The sequence below is a fragment of the Diceros bicornis genome, chromosome 11 (assembly GCF_020826845.1).
Source record: "Diceros bicornis minor isolate mBicDic1 chromosome 11, mDicBic1.mat.cur, whole genome shotgun sequence".
Lineage (NCBI taxonomy): Eukaryota > Metazoa > Chordata > Mammalia > Perissodactyla > Rhinocerotidae > Diceros > Diceros bicornis.
The window spans coordinates 65072822-65091558 of NC_080750.1; the positions used below are offsets into that span (position 1 = coordinate 65072822).

General features: G+C 39.2%; 1 protein-coding gene across 1 annotated transcript in view; it reads left to right on the top strand.

Annotated features, from left to right (window-relative positions):
* INTS9 (integrator complex subunit 9) overlaps positions 1 to 18737 on the top strand; it is a 122347-nt gene that overhangs the window by 84348 nt on the left and 19262 nt on the right. The window contains exons 9-10 of the mRNA XM_058550428.1: positions 12307 to 12418; positions 15843 to 16023. Coding sequence (XP_058406411.1) covers positions 12307 to 12418; positions 15843 to 16023 — 293 coding nt within the window. The remainder of the gene's footprint in view (positions 1 to 12306; positions 12419 to 15842; positions 16024 to 18737) is intronic.

Genomic DNA, 18737 nt, shown 5'->3' on the forward strand with positions numbered 1-18737 from the left:
GGAATGCTTTTTTAGTTTCTTCCTTAAATATGATGCTTACAACGTTTATGAAGTTAAGGAGTTTCTCCTCCATTCCTAACTTTCTGATTTTTAAAAATCAGATATAGATGTTGTACCTTATCAAATGCTTTTTATGAGTCTGTGAGATAATCATGTGATTGCTTTCCTTTAGACCATTAATGTAGTGAATTGTAAAGTTAGCTTTTCTCACATTTAACCATCCTTGGATTCTTGGGATAAATCTTATTTTGTCACAATTTATTCTTTTTAAAATACCTTCCTGGAATCAGTTGGTCAGTATTTTATTGAAGTTCATCTGTATTCATAAGTGAAAAAGGGATGTATACATTATTTTCTTGTACTGTCTACATTTGTTTGGAATCCAGGTACATTAGTCTCATAAGATGATTTGGGCACCCTTCCCTCTTTTTCTAATGCCAAAAATATATAAGATAGGGATTTTTTCTTGAAGGTTAAATTCCCCATAAAACTCTCTAGGCCTGGGATTACCATTTTAATTTTTTTTCATGGTTATTGAAGTATATTTTCTGGGTCCATGTGCCAATTTTAGCAGAAATTTGTCCATTTTGCCTAGGTTTTCAAAATCATACATATGGAATTGCTTTCATTACCCTTTTATTTGTTTAAACTTTTTTGTGTAATTCTATTTTCATTCTAAATTTTTTTTATTTTGATCACCTCTTTTTTTTTTTTTCTTGATCCGACTTGCCAGGGGTTTGTCTACATTACTGATTTTCTTGAAAGAAAAAGTTTTTCCTTTCAATGTTTTTTGTTGTATTTCCATTCTCTATTCTGCCCTTTATTATTTCCTTCCTTGGGTTTACTCTTTTGCCTTTGTTTTAATACTTATCTCATTTGTTTTAGTCTTTCTTTGCATTTTAATAAGTATATTTAAAGGTATTAATTTCTCTCTTATATTGTTTAACTCTGTTAAATTTTTTTTGTGAGGACGATTGGCCCTGAGCTAACATCTGCCAATCCTCCTCTGTTTTTGCTGAGGAAGACTGACCCCGGGCCAACATCCATGTCCACCTTCCTCCGCTTTATATGGGACGCCGCCACAGCATGGCCTGACAAGCGGTGCGTCAGTGTGCGCCCAGGATCTGAACTGGCAAACCCCGGGCCCCCAAAGCGCAGCACGCGCACCCAACCGCTTGCGCCACTGGGCTGCCCCCAACTCTGTTAAACTTTTGATGTGAAGTGCTCTGTCATTTATCTCTAAGTATATCATAATTTCCTTCATAATGTTCATGATTTAAATAACCAAAGGTTATTTTATAGTCCTTTTGTTTGTTTTTAGTCCATCCAGTATGGTTAGACAGGACTTGGGTCACGTCATACTTATGTTTCAGGACTCTAATTTTTTTTGCATTATGGTAAGAGAATACTGATTCATTGAAATTTGTTTAGGCTTACTTGGAAACAAAATCTGTTTTTGTAAATATTCTACATATGTTGGAAAAGACTGTGTATTCACTGTTGAATGAAAATTTTTCTATTTTTCTGTGTATTTATTCATTTGAGTTTATTGTGTTATTCAGGTCTTTCATATCTTTGCTTAGTTGCCAGTTTCTGAAAATGACGTTATTTGTTGATTTATCTACTTTTCCCATAGTTTCACCAGTTATTGCTTTTTGTATTTTTAAGCTGTATACTCAGCAGTATATGTGTTCATGGTTATTATGTTTTATTGATCAATTATTCCTTTTATCAGGATATTTTCTTTTCTGTATCAAAACTGCATTAAAAGCCAAGAGACTTTTTCCCCCTCCATTTTTGCCTGCTATTATTTTCCATCTCTTTCTTTTTACTCTATGTCCTTTTCTAGTGAATCCCTTGTAGACAACATAGTAAAGGACTTTTTCTTTTTTAATCTGAAGAGTCTCTTTTGATTGGTGAACCTATTTATGTTTCTTGTAATTACTTTTGTATTTGGGGCTTATTTTGCTGTCTTATTTCATGTTTTTTAGTTTACTTCATTCTTTTCCCTATCCATTCTTGCCTTCTTTTAGAAAGCTAAATTTTTTCTGCAAGTTTAAACATATATATTATATTTTTATTCCTCTGTGTTGTTCCTTTGTTTATTTTTCCTGTGAGTATCTTAAGCTTATCAATATCTGTATCTTTCCCTCCAGAGCCACACCTTCCTCTTGTCTCTCCCATCTTTTTCCTCTTCCTTCCTCCCACATTCCTCCCTGTCCACCTTGTTGATACTGTCTGGAATTTTAGCTCTGGGTTATTTAGAATATACAGAGGGTGGTGAATATATTGCTTACTGAGACAAAGTGAGCTTTATTGAGGTGTTTTTTTTTTCAACCTTTCCTTATATTTCATAATCCTCCAAGATTTACTCTTCTTCCAGGAATACTTGGAGAATGTTCACCATGAGGGTCTTAAAATGGTAAACCTTATGGGGCCTTGAATTACTAAGAATATCTTTAATTTTTCCTCACATTTAAAGGATAGCTTGAATAGATACAAAATTAAAGGAAAAGAACTCTGAACCTATAAAGCTTTGAAAATATTACTTTGTTTTCCACTTGTACCCTTGTTGCAGGTAAGAACTGGGAAGCCCTTTAGATTTATGTTCCTTTATGTGATCTGTTTTTAGAATTTTCACTTTATCTTCAGTGTTCTTAAATTTTACCATGATGTGTCTTAAATGTGTAGTTTTTCCTATCCATTAGTGTAATACTCTATGAGATCTTTCAATTTCCTTTAACACAGAAAAATTCTTAATCATTTTTTAAATTATTTGCTCCTTCTGGTTGATTTTTTTTTCTCCTTATAGAACTTCCAGTATATGGATACTGACACTTCTATGTTTTCTATATCACTTTTCTTTTATATTTCCCGTCTCCTTTTGAAGCCTCCTGAAAAAATTCCTCAACTTGATCTTCCAGCCGATGAATTCATTCTTTGACTATATCCATACTGCTCTTCAACCTATGTATTGAGTTCTTTATTTCAATGACTATACTTTCATACACAGTATTTCCAAATATTTCTCTTCATACTTACTCATTTTTATTTTACGTACTGATTTTTATTTTATTTGTGTGTGGACTTTTTAAAATGCACATTCTGTTATTCCGTCTGGTTTGTTAATTCTCCATGTGGGGTAGGTTTTTACTTTCTGTGTTTAGTCAATGTTGCATTCCTCAGTGGTCTTGTTTTATTTCTCCGTCAGCTCTTACTACTTGCCCCTCAGGAAAATCCTCTTGTACCTCTGCTCCAAACAGTGCTTTTTTTCCCTAGAATTTATCTCCCTGACTTGTTACCACTTAACCTCGTAGTGTGAGGGAACAAGCAAGGGCTGGTAGGTCTGCCTGCCAGTACCTTCTATGAATGCTCAGCACACTGTTCTGGTATTTTCTTCCTCACAGTATGTTGGAGCAGGCCACAATCTGCCAACAGTAGGATGAGAGAAAAAAAGACAGAGTTCTTTTCCTAACCTCTACTCTTCCTGCAATGCCCAACCCTCTGTGGTGCTTGCTTGCCATTTTGTCCCCATTCCAGGACTCATAGGTTCCCTGGGAATTTATTCTAGTTTTTCAGTTTCTCAAATTTGTCACTTGCCTTTATTTCTATGCTGTCGTTCAGTTAGATTCTAGAGGAGAGCCAGCAGCTTGTGTTCACTCTCTGTCTTGTCAGGAAATGTAGTGGTGTTTTTGTTTTGTTTTAAAATAATATTATTTCTTTATATTTCTAATTAGAACATTAATTTGTATTTATTGTAGTAATTTTGGAAAATACTAAAATATCAGAGAAAAAATAAAAATTGTAATAATATTAAGAGATAACTATTTACAACCTGCTTTTCTGCTCTTTCTGATTAACAATTTAATGAACTTTCCTTAGGTCATTAGCATCCCATCATATGGATGTGCAATAAATTGTTTACCTGTTTCTCACTGTTAGACATTTAAATTATTTTAAGTTAAAAAAACTTTTTTTTCGAGAAACATCTACTCCAAAAGATGTGCAGTCTGCCAGGAAGGAGAGCGTAGGACACAGTTTAAAAACAATAACACTAATAGAGCAAAACAAACAGTAACCATTTGATAGATCCCATAAGTGCATTAGCAGTAACTAGTGAGCACTTTTGGTTATTAGAGCCAAAGCCTTTCTGGCCTTGGAAATCAAATTAATGGATATGCTTGTGGGTTGTGAACCTATATTTGAACACCAGTTTTTCTATGATGGTGGTTTGAAAAGGCAACTTAATACTCATTATTTCAATAGCTTCCTGGCTATTCTGCCTGACTTCAGGGGTAGGACCTGAGTGTTAGAGCAAAAGCTACATGTACCTGGACGTGGGGAGCTACAGAATTTTTGGTTAGTTTTAGAAACTGATCTAGTACAGGACACTGATACCCGTGCAAGGCGAAGATTTGAAGTATGGAAAATTGTAGCGTGTGGTAGATATTTTGTTATTGTTGTTACTATTAGTAGTGGGGTTGGGTTTGGTTTGTTTATTGTTTTGATTTTTTCCCATCCTTGTCCTGACCACAAAAGGGACCTAGAAAGGTGTCCATCCCTCACTTCAGCCCTCATGGCCTTGAGGACTCTCCCACACCTTGGTCTCTGGCCTGGAACAAGTTTGAGAGACAAAGCTCAGCCAGTAAACAGGCAATTTCCTTCCCCTTTAACCTTTGGCCTTGAGGCTAAGACAGGTGGTCCTCTGGTTTGCAAGGCTGGTGGTGGTTATGAGGGAGAATGAGAGGAGAGATGTTTTGAAAGCAAGGGCTCCGTATGGGAGCTTCTGCCTTAGGGCAGTGCTTCTTTTTTTTTTTTTTTTTATTTATTTTTCCCCCAAAGCCCCAGTAGATAGTTGTACGTCGTAGCTGCACATCCTTCTAGTTGCTGTATGTGGGACGCGGCCTCAGCATGGCCGGAGAAGCGGTGCGTTGGTGCGCGCCTGGGATCCGAACCCGGGCTGCCAGCAGCAGAGCGCGCGCACTTAACCGCTAAGCCACGGGGCGGCCCAGGGCAGTGCTTCTTAACATTTTGTGGGTCATGGACCCAAAGCCTTATGGCAAGAATCTAATCAGAACTGTTAAAAAATGTCTGCCCACCTACACAGGATTTTGCATTGACATTTTGGAGACTCTGTTGAGTTTAGAGAGTCTTCAGAAGCGCATTGTTAATTATCAGGTTAAGAATCTCTGACTTAGAACTTTGGAAAGAATTTTTTTTAAGAAATAAAATTAATTTTTTTTGATTAATTGAGAATTTATACCCAGTCAATTCCCTGAAGCTTATGATCTTCACAGTGGGAATTCTTTCTTGCCAAAGAGGTTGGTAGCTGCCCTGAGAAAGTCTCCTTCTAGCACACACTTCCAGCATTTACTCTGCCTCCCCGTCCTGATCCTTCTGCCTTTGGAGTTCAGGGGGGAATGCTCGTATTGGTTTCTTTTCCTGACGTGTTAAAGACTTTGGCAGTAATATGTGTAGATTCTTCTCTTAAATCTAAAGAAAATATCTTAAATTTGGATTCCTTGAATCAGGTTTTTAGAGCTAAGGCAGTTGCTTGGGTAGGTTTGTTTGTCTGGTCTGTTTTGTTTTTAACATTTTTTTCTTCCCTTTAAATTCCCCAAATGTTTTGTTATTTATGCAGTGCTTTGATCTGAATGCTCTACAGTAAAAGGTTTTTTTTAATGTATTTTATTTTATTGTAATAAATCTGTGACTTGCTCCAAATCTGCATGTGGATGTACATGTCATCATTTTTCAGTCATTCTTTAGTCTTCTGATGTAAAATTAGTTTCCTTGAAGAAATCCCTGGGAAATAGCTGTAGGCTGCTGCTTCTCCCTCCAGGCCTGGCCTTATGGGGATCTTACAGTCTAGGCAGTCCTTGGGAATTTTTTGGGAGTGTCTGTCTTTCCCTGGTGCAGAACTGGGGGATTAAAGCCACATGGTCACCCTCATACACAAGGCAGATCTGGGTATGTGGTGTCAACACAAAAACATTTTCCTGCATCGACAAAACTCAGACTTCAGTACAGCTGGTTGAGGCTTCCGTTGCTCTGCTGGTCACCTGGCTCCCATGGAACACCTGCGCTTCAGTTCTCCACTCTCTTCTGTGAGGCGTCAGAGCCAGGCCTGGGCCGAGTGCTGATGACTCTTTCAGTCCAGAGGGGGCAGCATGAAAGTAGTCACTTCACTTCTCTGGGCCTCACTTCATCTGCGGAGACCAGGTGACTGATGTGCTCCAGCATCGCATCTCTGTACAGCTTTTCCTGGGGTATGTCTGGGAGGCCCCACTCTTCGTGGGTAAAGGACATAGCCACAACCCCAAAATGTTATTTAAAAGAAATGTCCGGGACAAGCCGCAGCACCCAGCTCCCTCCTCAGGGCCACAGACAGGAAGCTTTTTCCTCCCCTTGGATGCAGCCCCAAGTTTTCCCACAGCCACAGCGGTGCCTCCTCGGAATGGTCCCGAGGAAACGAAGCTCTTGTCCTTGCTGTGGAGATGGTGCCAACCAGTAAAAGTTAAACATAATATATTTGGGGGCAGGGACAGCAGGGAAGCTGAGCTACAGATGGTTCCTGATTGGTTTGTAGAATTGGGCTCAGTAAGCATATCCCATGAAGGAAGGAGGGAGAGACTGGACAACTTGTTGGACTCTTGTCTGTTTCTCTCCACACTTGCTGTTTTGCTTCTTATCTGGCAGCACAGCTTCTCTCTGCAGAGTATTTCCTTCTCTAAAAAATAACGGACACTACTATGTACATTCATTTACTTGTTCCTTCATTCATTTCCCTCATTTAGTCAGTGGTATTTCCTAAACCCCTATTTTGAACAGTGGAATGTGCTAGGATGTAAGGGGAACATGGATGGGTAGGTGTTACATTTACAGAAGTTATAATAGGGGAAGAAGGTAGGTACATACAGGACTTTGTGTCCTGCAAGTGATCAATCCTGTCAGATTAGAAATCCGCTGAAGTCCTACTGGACTCAGGGTACATCACTTCCCACTGGGGATTAGGAGACCTCATGGAAGAGTGGGCTCTGAATTGGCCCTGGAAGTCTGGGTATGATGTGCTTCGTGATCCCAAATGTCTTTCTTCCTTTCTCTCATCAAAGAAGTATAGGTCATTGGGTCATTAACTTTTTCACTGATTACTTCTTTTCTACCTTTAAGCAAATCTGAGGGTTTTTAATATGGAAAAAGGCTTTCAGATGACTGCCTCATTGCCTGACTACCGTATTCTCTTTCTCTTAATGGTGATGAGATTTCTCCTGTTCGCCTTGTTCAACTTAGTCTGCACACCTCGCTTTCCCCCCCTTTCACCTCATGGATTTGGTTTCACATCTCTAATTCAACAGTGATCAGCTTCTGGCCAAACTTTTATGTTTTCTATTTTCCAGTTGGTGCTGTTCATCAGTCTCCTGTTGAAATTCTTTTTCGGGGCCGGCCCAGTGGCGCAAGCGGTTAAGTGCGTGTGCTCCGCTGCGGCGGCCCGGGGTTCGCCGGTTCAGATCCCGGTTGCACACCGACGCACTGCTTGGCAAGCCATGCTGTGGCAGCCTCCCATATAAAGTGGAGGAAGATGGGCACGAATGTTAGCCCAGGGCCAGTCTTTCTCAGCAAAAAAAAAAAAAAAAGAGGAGGATTGGCAGATGTTAGCACAGGGCTGGTCTCCTCAAAAAAAAAAAGAAATTCTTTTTCGTTTTGGCTTCTGGAGCAATCTTTTTGTTGTTGTTTTCTTCTTCTTCTACTTGATCTTCTGCTGTATTATAGGGTGAAAGTGCCATAAGTTGTCTTTCCCAAGCTCCTTATTTTCACAGGAAGCTCTTCACTGCGTTATGTACGTCCCTTATTTGCTCCTCTCCCATTGACTTTATGGTGTTTCTCCAGCCTTAGTCCTAGACTCGCTCCTCTTTCCTCGGAATAAACTGACATTTCTATTAACTACTTCGATGAAGACACTTGGCAAATCTCCATATACTTCATACTCCATCCTTTATTTTTTACTCTCAGAATAAATCCATTTTGCTACTCCCAAGACGCTTGCAACTTGCCAGCACTTTGACTACATTTCCAAATTTCCCTTTGACTACGTCTGACCTCAGATTTTGGAGCCGTCTTAAATCTTTCTTTTCTCCGTTGTCTGTCCTATATATCCAATCCATTCGCAAATTTTTGTTAATTGTTTTCTATGAAGTTGTGTAGATCTGCTGCTTCTGTCTCCTCAACTGCCATCAAATTATATATATATATTTTCTCTTTATATCTGGGCTGTTATAGGGGCCTTCAAGGTCTTCCCCCCTGTTTGGTCTCACCTCCTTCTTCAGCATCGTCTGTAATCATTGTTACCAAAATGTCATTCTCTTGCTTCAGACTATTGACTCTATTGCCCACCCTGTCAGTCTTCATGATTCTGATTTTTCTGGCCCTTCGCTAATAATACTTTCTCTGTTTTTACTCATCTCTCTTCTCAGCTCCAAAGTAGACTTTGCATTCTGGCAAGTAAATTCATTTGGCATCTACAGGTAGCTTTCCCCTGCCCTCTGCCCTTCCCAGCCTTCCTCCCACAGTTGACATCTTATTCGCACCTTCCTGACTTATAGTGCACTATTTCCCAGTGTGGAATGCTCTCACATTTCCTACCGGTCCATGTTCTTGTCATGCTTTCATTTATTCAGCAAATGTTTATTTAGTACTTGCTGTGTGCCAAGCATTCTGCTAAGAATTAGAGATACAAAGTCCTTGCCCTCAGGGAGCTTCCTAAAGGGGCAATTACGATTCGATGTGATTAGTGCTGGGATGGAAAGTATGGGAGGCCACGGGGCATATGTATGAGGGACATCTTGGTGTGGGGAAGGGAAGCGGTGTCACAGGGGCATTCCAAAGGCAGTGACCTGGGCTTGTCTTAAATTGAGTCTTAAGTTCCTTAGGCAAAGAAAGAAAGAAAATTAGAACCAAAACTTCATCTGCCAAAAAACAGTATGCAAGTGACCTCACCTGGCCTGGTGCAGCTCTGTAGTCTGCATTCCTCTTGGCGTTTGTATACTCAGTGCAAACTCTTGAAATTTGCCTTCTGTTCTCTATGGCTTTTTAAAAAATCCTGTTTTTTGATTATATATATATGTAAGCTTCTGGGGCCTGGAGACTGGGTCTCCTTTTTCTTATGCTCTGTGCAAAATGTCCAGTAAAAATTAATGAGCAATGTGACCAACACAGTGGCCACAGCATCCATGAGCTTAAGGTTTTTCAAAATTTTATTCCATAAGCTTGACTGTCAACTTTGTAAGGTATTTTTGTTTGATTCTTGGACACAATAGAATTTTCTGTTTTCGTGTGTTCGAGCAAAATGTTCCAACTTGAAGCGCTTGGTGAGTGGCCATTGACGCCAGCAGTATATACATTTGCCCTTTGGTGGTGAAATGGAGATGTTAGTGGTGTCAGCTTGGTTTGGAGGATGTCATTAAAAGCCTTTTAAGCCTACTTCTTTACAGTAGCTCTGGGAATCAACAAGAAATGTCTCCGAGTTATAGGGCTAAAATTACGAACATCTTGTCTGACCTGATCATGCAGTATCTCATAACTTCCAGCTCAGTGGTATCATATTATAGTGCTGCCTTTGTTATTTATTAAGGGCATTTAATTTTCAAGAGAAGGCAATGGTAATGGCTGAGGTTCAGAGATAATGTTGTTTTCAGGGCCAGAGTTTGCTCCCCATTTTACGTTTTCACTTAAATCAGTAGTTCTTAACCTTTTGGGAGTCATGGCCCCATATGACAGTCTGTTTAAATTTATGAAAAAATGTACATAGGCACACACAGAATTGTAGATAACCATTTCAGGGGGTTCCTAGGCCCTCTGAATTCCCCCATCCCTTATCAGCCCTGTGAATTGTTAGTGGCTTAATTTAATATAAGCCTTATAAAATTGGTGTGATTTTAAGCTAAATATGCTATCCAACGAAACTTCATCCCTTTTTTCACCATTCCGGTTTCCTTGCGTTTGATGCATGCGCACAGTGAACATTCCCAGGCTTGTTACACATCTGCTACAGTAAAACACTGTACTTTACTTCCCCTTCTTTCCTTCTGTGGAAACAATGAATGCATATGTATTTGTGGGAGAAGTGCAAATAGATAGATGGGTCCTGCCTAAGCAGAGGGAAAGCTCTTATACACATTGGTATCTGTCTGTGCAATAGGAATTAGAAGCTATTCAATATAATTGTCACAACTGTACTTTTTCTGTGTCCATATTAAAGAAATGTTTTTCAGGTTATAAAGCAGCATATATAACCACAATCATGTTATTTAAAAAATAACAAATCTCATATATCCATGCTTATATAAAATGCTAAAGGGAAATACATCAAAGAGCACATATACTCAGATAACAACGCAAATGGTGGGTCTTTGCTGTGCTACTATTTGGAATTTTATTTCTTTATTGGGAAATCTGGGTGGAACAGAGAAAGGATGGATATGGCTTCTCAGTAAGTCATGTTTTTTGCTTGTTTCTTCTAATGTTCCAGTGAGTATATTAAATGAAATGGAGGAAAAGATGTGTTACGAAATGAAAACATTTATGAGTTCTCCAGCATCTCAGTCCTTGGGCCTTCATTTTTGTTTTGTTTCCAATTTGAATCTCAATTTATTTAGAAATGATAGTATTTTTTTGAAATTCTGTGACAACAATCAAAATTAAATTCAAATTGTTCTGGGTAAAAAGAAAAAACAATGGCCTAAGGATCTTATAATAGTGCACCATAGGACTTCATAGTTCACAAGAAGATTACGTATGTTTGCTCATGAGACTCACAGAAATCATGGAAGGGAGATGGGTCAAGAAATATGCCCATTTTACGAGAAACCCAGCTCGGAGCCTTGGCTGGCGTCAGATGGCTAATAATGGAATTGGAAGGAGACTTTGTGTTTCTATTTCCTAATCCAGTGTTCTTCCTGGCTCCTCTGCCGCTGAGACTTAGGATAAATCACCTTGGCTCTTTGAGTCCCAACTTCTGTACTTTCACACTTATTTCATGTACTTTGCAGAGTTGTTTTGAGAATGAAATTATACTGTGCAGTGGTTCTCAAGTTGTGATCCCCACACGAGCACCAGGAGCATCTCCTGGGATATTGTTAGAAATGTAAATTCTCGGGCCCACCTGAAACCTGAATCAGAAACTCTGGGGATGGGCCCAGTGATCCATGTTTTAGCAAACCCTCAAGGTGATTCTGATGCACCCTCAAGACTGAAAACTGCCAATGATATGTGTGAGATAGCATTTTGAAAGCAGCAAAGCATTATAGAAATATGCTTTTTTAAATTGAAGTAAAATCTGATATATTGTGTCTGTGTAAGTACACTCTATGATGTTCACACAATGACGAAATCCCCTAATGACGCATTTGTCAGAATATGTCCCCATCATCAAGTGACTCATGATTGTACAGACAAAAAAACCCTGACCACAACTCAAAGGGGAGGAAAAAATGTCCTTAAAAAAGGTGTGTGCAGGGGCAGCATATAGGATATGTTATGACAGAATGATGTACAAATTCCTTTTACATCCTAATTAGAAATTTAGGAGAATGTTGTGTCCATTAGGCCACCACACCACGAAAAGGTTAAACACACCCTATATACGTGTGTCATAGCCCCATTCCAAGGAGTTATTAGGTCTACCGTAAAAGTTCATCTATTTCCCCCATTCCTCCCTTTCTTTGGTCTGGTGAGTAAGATTCAAACATGCATCTAAACAATCCTAAAAAAGTTCACTGACTTCATATTTTGTAATAATTTACCCACCCTAGGATTTGATCAAACAATTTCCTGCTGTAATGAAACTATTCAGTGGGTACCAACAAAAATGATAGTCCTACAAACAAACATGAATAATATGCACATGGGATGGAGAAGCCTGTCTGAATCTAAATACAGTCATGTGCCACATAACGATGTTTCAGTCAATGACAGACCACGTATACAATGGTGGTCTCATAAGATTAGTACTATATAGCCTAGGTGTGTAGTAGGCTATACCATCTAGGTCTGTGTAAGATCTTAAATGTATAATTCTATGAATTTTGATATCACGTGCTCACCACCCCAGTCAAGACATAGAACTTTCTCATCAGTCCGCATCCCTCTTGGGCAACACTGTTCACTGACAGACTTTTCATTAGAAGAAGTAAGAGGACTTGATGATGAGTTGGAGATATAAAGCACAATGTCTGTATTCTCTTTCTCATTTACTACTTGTAGATAACATTCCTTTGTAAATTACTAAGCATAGTTCTCTGTGTTTTTCAGCCCATGGACCAAGCTTCTCTCAAAAACAGCGATGTTCTCATTCTGACAGGCCTTACCCAGATTCCCACTGCAAACCCAGATGGCATGGTGGGAGAGTTCTGCAGCAACCTGGGTATGTGTGCTGCTCACATCTTAACTTGGATGATCTGTTTTAAATTTATTTTTCCATATCTTGCTTATATGGTATTTTTTGCCCCTTCTCTTCACATTCATACCCTCTGATGGCTCTATTCAAGGCCTTTTCCCCCATTTACTCCCATGCTTTCTGCTCATCCTTCAAAACCTACTGTGGTCAACAAAAGCAATTTTTCTTTTTTTGTGAGGAAGATTGGCCCTGAGCTAACGTCTGCCAATCCTCCTCTTTTTTGCTGAGGAAGACTGGCTGTGGGCTAACATCCATGCCCATCTTCCTCCACTTTATATGGGACGCCACCACAGCATGGCTTGCCAAGCAGTGTGTCGGTGCGCGCCCGGGATCCGAACCGGTGAACCCCGGGCCGCCGCAGCGGAGCACGCGCACTTAACCGCTTGCACCACCAGGCCGGCCCCAACAAAAGCAATTCTTAAGCAACTTAAATCTGAAAGTGCAGTAAGAATGGTTGTTGTAATGGTAAATTTGAATTTTTAGCACTTTATACAACAAATACTCAACATTCTGCCACTTGATTTGTATAGAAAATTCTTATTTGATCTCCTTGCTTTTGGGTAAGATTTGGGGGCAGAGCAGGGGTGCTTTCAGGGTGGCACTTGTCAAAGAAGGTTAGACTTACATCTTTGCTTTGCAAATAATGGCACAGAAAAGACTGTATATTTTGAATTCACAACAGTGATACACTGAAGAGCTATATTTTTTCCCCACTAATAATTGGTTGATGTTATTTTTTCTTCTTTTGAGAGAAGACTAAATTGAGAGACTTGTGGGCTGTTTCCTACCTGGAACAAATTTATTTTTCTTTGGATATAATTGTCAATAAAATCTAGAAATCCTGCCTTTTTTAGAAAAGTGTCGGTTGGTTACTGTCTTAGTCAGTTTGGGCTGCTATAACAAAATACCATAAAATGAGTGCCTAAACAACAGACATTTATTTCTCACTATTCGGGAGGCCGCGAAGTCTGAGATTAGGTTGCCAGCATGGTCGGGTGCTGGTCAGGACCCCCTTCCTGGCTTGCAGATGGCCACCTTCTTGTTGTGTCCTCATATAGCAGAGAGAAGCTCTGGTGTCTCTTCCTCTTCTCATAAAGGCACTAATCTGGTCTTGGGCGCTCCACCTTTATCTAAACATAATTACCTCCCAAAGGCCCCACCTCCTAATACCATCACATAGGGAGTTAGGGCTTCAACGTGTAAATTTGGGGGGAAAGCAAACATTCAGTTCATTCGTAACGGTTACCAAAGAGGAGTTAATGAACTCAGACCCTACACCCCTGGCAACCATAAGTGATATTACCTCTGCTCTGGGGGAAAGAAACAGTCATCTTCTTATATTTACATGGAAAGCACTGTCCTTTAAAATTTCACTTGGCCGTGCCAATAATCATAATCTTTTTTTGTTCTTTGCTGTTATTAAACCAAAGGTAATTTATTCTTACCTTGGAAAAATTATTGGACTAGTCTCAAATAGAATCTTTGGTTTTTTATGTTTGTTTGTTCATAATCTAGAATCATAGACTCAAAGAACTTTAGGTCTGAAAGGGACCTCACATCTAATCCACTATTTCTCAAAGTGGAGTCCACTAACCACTTGCCTCAAGATCAATGAGGCCACTTATTTTTTCTTTTTTTTTTTTTTTTTTTTGTGAGGAGATCAGCCCTGAGCTAACATCCGCCAATCCTCCTCTTTTTTTGCTGAGGAAGACGGCCCTGGGCTAACATCGGTGCCTATCTTCCTCCACTTTATATGGGACGCCGCCACAGCATGGCTTACCAAGCAGTGCGTCGGTGCGCGCCCGGGATCCGAACCAGCGAACCCCGGGCCGCCACAGCAGAGCGCGCGCACTTAACCGCTTGTGCCACCGGGCCGGCCCCCACTTATTTTTTTTTAATAGTCTGATACAACTTTAATTTCTCTTTTTTTAATTGAGGTAACATTGGTTTATAACATTATATGAATTTCAGGTCTACATCATTATATTTTGATTTCTGGGTAGATTACATCATGTTCACCACCCAAAGACTGATTACCATCCATCACCATACACATGTGCCCAGTCACCCCTTTCGCCCTCATCCCTCACCCCTTCCCCTCTGGTAACCACCAATCTAGTTTCTGCATCTATGTGTGTGTTTGTTGTTGTTGTTTTTATCTTCTGAGTGAGATCATACAGTATTTGACTTTTTCGCTCTGACTTATTTCGCTTAGCATAATACCCTCATGTTGTCACAAATGGCAAGATTTCCTCTTTTTTTATGGCTGAGTAGTATTCCATTGTGTATATATACCACATCTTCTTTATCCATGATAGGCACTTAGGTTGTTTCCAAGGCTTGGCAACTGTGAATAATATGAGGCCACTTATTAAAAATGCAAATTCGGGGGCCCTACCACAGACCTAGTAAGTCAGACTCTCTGGGGAGGGGAGAGGCCCAGAAGAAAAGTTGTATTTTCACCATGTTCCCCAGCAGTTTTCACTCAAACTAAAGTTTGTAAACCACTGATCTAGTTCACTCCTCTCATACAACCAATAAGGAAACTAAGGCCAGCCAGGTTGTAGTGGCTTACCTGAGGTCCTGTAGCTTGTGGTGAAGGCAGGACTAGAGCCAGACCTCTTGAGCCGTCACCACTGGTTTTGTCTTTTTCCACAGTACCACGCTCTGGTAATCATGAGTCAGCTAGTACTCAAGGTACAGCATCTAGGTGAACCTGGATGTCAGAGTTGGGAGTGGAGGAGGGTATAAGGCACCAGAGACTTGAAGTTCTGTACCCCAGAGCTGCTTGTTTCAGTTTGTTTTGAAAACTAAACAAAAAATCAACTTGAGAGGGCACTTAGATTTTTTTTAAGCCAGTTATAACTTCTAATGTGATTTTACTCATATGTTGTAATTCCTCATTTGATAATTTGAGTATTTAAAGTATGGAGGATTTTCTTACAGACAAAACATTAATGAAAGAAAATGCCACTAAAATGTGTCAAATGGAAAAACTTGGCCTTTTTCCTTATGGGTCATTCAGCAATGGTCAGAGATTTAACAGAGACAGATCCAGCAAAGTTTTGAGCAGGACCTAAAAAAAGAAGGAGTTTGGAGGGTTTGTCCTGACCCTAGCTGCCATTGGTAACCTTTAAAACCCACACCCTTAATTGCATATCCTATTCCCAGGGACTGAGACATCAATTAAAAACTCAGCTGATTGTTAGCCTCTGGATTCTCCCACTCTGGTGTTATTCTTCAAAAGAAGCAGATTATTATACATGTGAAGTGAACTGTACGAACAGAAGTAGGAAAATGAAAGAAATCCAAATATTAAAAGTTCCATTCTACCTTCATTAAAACTGTTCTTTTGATACTATTGTTTTCCTTCTGGCTTCAACTTTTCTAGCACTGACAGTCCGGAATGGAGGAAACGTGTTGGTTCCCTGCTATCCTTCTGGAGTAATCTATGACCTCCTGGAATGCCTGTATCAATACATTGACTCAGCTGGCCTCTCCAACATCCCTTTCTACTTCATCTCCCCTGTGGCTAACAGTTCACTTGAGTTTTCTCAGATTTTTGCTGAGTGGTATGTCTGTGTTCTTCTCTATAAGTTGTATTTTGATTCAGCACATTCAAGCAGTAAAAATAGAAATGATCCTGTTTTTTCTGACATTATTATGAAACTTTCATTTTGTTGTTTTTCCACGTCTGTGAGGTGAAGATTGTATTAATGAAAGCCAAATCTGTTATATTGCTAGAGTTGAGAAGAATAGTTATCAAGGAGGGAAGGATGAAAGTTAAGCCAGCACTTTCAAAATCAGTTACAAAAATGTTTACATTTATCTTCTCACATGCTATCCTCTCTCACCGTTACAAAGCGAAGTTATATTCTAAAAGCTAAACAAATTTTAAAGCACAAGCTCACCTTGTCTAATATTTATAGTACCAAATCTGATAAGAAAAACTATATATTTTTTTCATTTCAATAGCATGATATTTGACAAAATAGTTTCATTACAGCAGGAAATTGTTTGACCCTAGGGTGGGTAAATTATTACAAAATATGAAGTCAGTGAACTTTTTTAGGATTGTTTAGATGCATGTTTGAATCTTACTCACCAGACCAAAGAAAGGGAGGAATGGGGGAAATAGATGAACTTTTACGGTAGACCTAATAACTCCTTGGAATGGGGCTATGACACACGTATATAGGGTGTGTTTAACCTTTTCGTGGTGTGGTGGCCTAATGGACACAACATTCTCCTAAATTTCTAATTAGGTTGTAAAAGGAATTTGTACATCATTCTGTCATAACATATCCTATATGCTGCCCCTGCACACACCTTTTTTAAGGACATTTTTTCCTCCCCTTTGAGTTGTGGTCAGGGTTTTTTTGTCTGTACAATCATGAGTCACTTGATGATGGGGACATATTCTGACAAATGCGTCATTAGGCGATTTCGTCATTGTGTGAACATCATAGAGTGTAGTTACACAGGCCTAGATGGTATAGCCTACTACACACTTAGGCTATGTAGTACTAATCTTATGAGACCACCATTGTATATGTGGTCTGTCATTGACTGAAACATCGTTATGTGGCACATGAGTGTATTTAGATTCAGACAGGCTTCTCCATCTCATGTGCTTTTTTTTTTTTTTTTTTTTTTGTGAGGAAGATCAGCCGTGAGCTAACATCCATGCCAATCCTCCTCCTTTTGCTAAGGAAGACCAGCCCCGAGCTAACATCTATGGCCAATCCTCCTCCTTTTTTTCCCTTTTTCTCCCCAAAGCCCCAGTAGATAGTTGTATGTCGTAGTGCACATCCTTCTAGTTGCTGTATGTGGGACGCCACCTCAGCATGGCCGGACAAGCGGTGCATCAGTGAGCGGCCGGGCTCCGATTCCCGGCTGCCAGTAGCGGAGCATGCGCACTTAACCACTAAGCCACAGGGCCGGCCCCCCATGTTCATATTATTCATGTTTGTGTATAAGACTGTCATTTTTGTTGGTACCCACTGAATTTTATCCTTTGCATCCCCAACATAGGAAGGTAATCTTGAAGAATTAGTATTTCCACCTTAAGTATCATGTGCACAGTTAATCAGCATGTTCTGAATTTCTTCATCCAGATCCTCAGTAAAAATATTGAGAAAGCAAAGTCCCGGGGCTGGCCCTGTGGGCCCCTGTGAATGGTGTCCTAGCCAGTGTGTGCTCTTCAAGTCCACTCTCCACCCCGTTACATACTGTTCTTATTGTCAGAACATCTGATCGGATAGCATTCAAGACTACTAAAATGAGAGTAGGCTGTTTTTGTGTTTCTGTTTTTTGATATTTGTTAATTTCTAATATATGTGTAATACATGTTTACTATAGAAAAATAAAAGTTACAGAAAACAGCAAAAAAACTGAACCCATAAGCCCGCTATCCAGAAAAGATATCGCTGTTAGTTAGCATTCTGATAGATTTCTTCTTTGCATATAGGGATCATGCTGAATATTTAATTCTGGATCCTGCTTTTAAAAATTTTAATATTAGAGCATTATAAAATCTTTGAGAATATAACTTTTGCATGACTGCTTTATTACATCATTTGTACATCATTTGTATATGGTATAATTTTTTTAACTTTTCTTACTATTGGACAAATAGGCTTTTCCTGATTTGTTTCCTTTTAGTAATCTTCAATTAATATCATTCTTTGTATATATGACTACATCTTTTGCTTTAGGTATTACTAAAAGTGGAATTACTGGAACAAAGGGTATAAATATGTTTTAATGTTCATTATACAAATCTAAATTGCTTTCCGAAAAGATCTTTGTCTTCTGCAAACTGTTCCCTTTTTGCCCATTTACTTATTAGAGGTGTTATACTTTTCTTATCTATTTATTTGAACCCTACTCTTTGTTATATTTTGGCAGACATTTTTTCCCATTTTGATACTTCTTATCGAATTTTGTCTTTGATTTTGTTGTTTTAAAAAGTTGTTACTTTGGAATAATTTTAGGTTTACAGAAAAGTTACAGAGATACCACAGAGAACTCCCATATGCCTTCCACTTAGATTCCCTGATGTTAACATCTTACACGAATGTCAAAACTAAGAAATGAACATTACCACATTGTTATTAGCTGAACTCCAGTGTTTATTCAGATTGCACTAGTTTTTCCAACAATGTCTGTTTTCTATGTCAGGATCCAGTCCAGGATACTACATTGCATTTAGGTTTTCGATTTTTTTTGACAAGTATTTTAGTTTTATATATTGATGCTAATTGATGTATCATAATATGCTTTG